Genomic DNA, 1,419 nt, shown 5'->3' with positions numbered 1-1,419 from the left:
GAGGTCAAATTTTCTAATAAGACAGGATAGTTGCCTAAGAAGAAGGCTCAGGAAGTGGTACCAGAAATTAGGAAAGCACTGTTAGGTGGGTTTTCTACATATGTAGCAGAATCTATCTCTAACTTATATATCATGTTTTGAATGTGCTGGCTTTATATATTTCTGTTACTAAAATAATATGTTCATACAATTATTGCTTAAAATCATCTTGTTTACTATTACTAATATGCATACCACACTTTTGGGAAAAATTGTCTCATTATCCATAGAACCTATAAAAATGATTTCTTTCTCTTTGTTTTGCTTCTCCTGTAGAGGGAACTAAAAAGAAGGCAATGCAACCTAAAAGTAAACTCAGCAAATTTGTGAAGATCTTTGGGGGAAAAAAACATTTGAAAGAATATTCCAGTTTAATAATCAAGATTTACCTATATACTGCATAAAATACAATGCAAATTATGGCTGACTGATACTTAAAAGGTACTTCAAGGTTAACAGAATTTCATAACATGACTAGAAGTCATAATGTCAACAAAATAGTTATGCATATTAACTTTTTTAGTAGCAGAAAATACATAAAGCATTTAACAAAGATACTTACATTTGAAGGCTTAAGTTTGTTAATGATCGTTGTTTTGCCACTATTATCCAGCCCAAGGCACAAAACATGAACCTCTTTCTTCTTTAGGCCGAGCAAGCCTGAAAGTTTGTCTAGCAATCCCATAATGTGATTCAAATATTTACAAACCAGCTGCAAGTAAGAAAAAAAGATATATTACCCAAAGGTACCTTAAGTATGGAAAATATTGGTATGTGTATAAAAAAATTTAATAATTTAAAGACATATAATGATAGTGTGAAAACTATGTCAACGTAGCTTTGCACTTAGTAAACAGAGTATAAGCTGATTACCAGAAAGGAGCCTTAACTGATATGCAGATTTGCAGCTTATAACACCTGGTAACACAGAATAATGCCCTTGAAATAACTACATTTTTCATTATAATTTACAATATTTAAGAAGAAAATGTCATCTTAAAGACATTTGGCAGTCTGCCAATTGTGATACTTGAAAGTACCTATGAATTAGGCTGCAGCCTTTCTAGAAAATCTGGAACAATGTATGGGCAACGGAGTTCATGTAGAGGCTGATGCCTGAAGCTCAGAAAGCAGAAGGCAGACCAGAGAGCAGAGAAAAACTGAGATTTTGGCTACAGTTTTTGAGCTAAATCTTTACTAAAAGCCAGCCCCATTGTTATATTTTGCAACAATATGAAGTTATAATAAATTCACTGCTTTTGCTTGCTTGCTTGGTTAGTTTAAGTTTGGGTAGGGTTTTCTATCAGTAGAAGCAAAGAATCCTGATATTCTTATCCATATTTCCCCTTAGCCCTTACATATATCTTTGTAAATCACCGC

The 1,419-nt window shown here is 32.9% G+C and overlaps 1 protein-coding gene across 1 annotated transcript in view; it reads right to left on the bottom strand.

Annotated features, from left to right (window-relative positions):
• Positions 1–1,419, bottom strand: part of ARL6 (ADP-ribosylation factor-like 6) — an 81,448-nt gene that overhangs the window by 63,879 nt on the left and 16,150 nt on the right. Inside the window, exon 2 of the mRNA XM_012652801.1 lies at positions 602–751. Within this exon, the coding sequence (XP_012508255.1) occupies positions 602–724 (123 nt within the window). The 5' untranslated portion in view covers positions 725–751. The remainder of the gene's footprint in view (positions 1–601; positions 752–1,419) is intronic.

Source organism: Propithecus coquereli, unplaced genomic scaffold (assembly GCF_000956105.1).
Source record: "Propithecus coquereli isolate 6110/MARCELLA unplaced genomic scaffold, Pcoq_1.0 Scaffold40, whole genome shotgun sequence".
Taxonomy (NCBI): Eukaryota; Metazoa; Chordata; class Mammalia; order Primates; family Indriidae; genus Propithecus; species Propithecus coquereli.
This window is presented reverse-complemented; position numbering and strand designations above follow the sequence as displayed.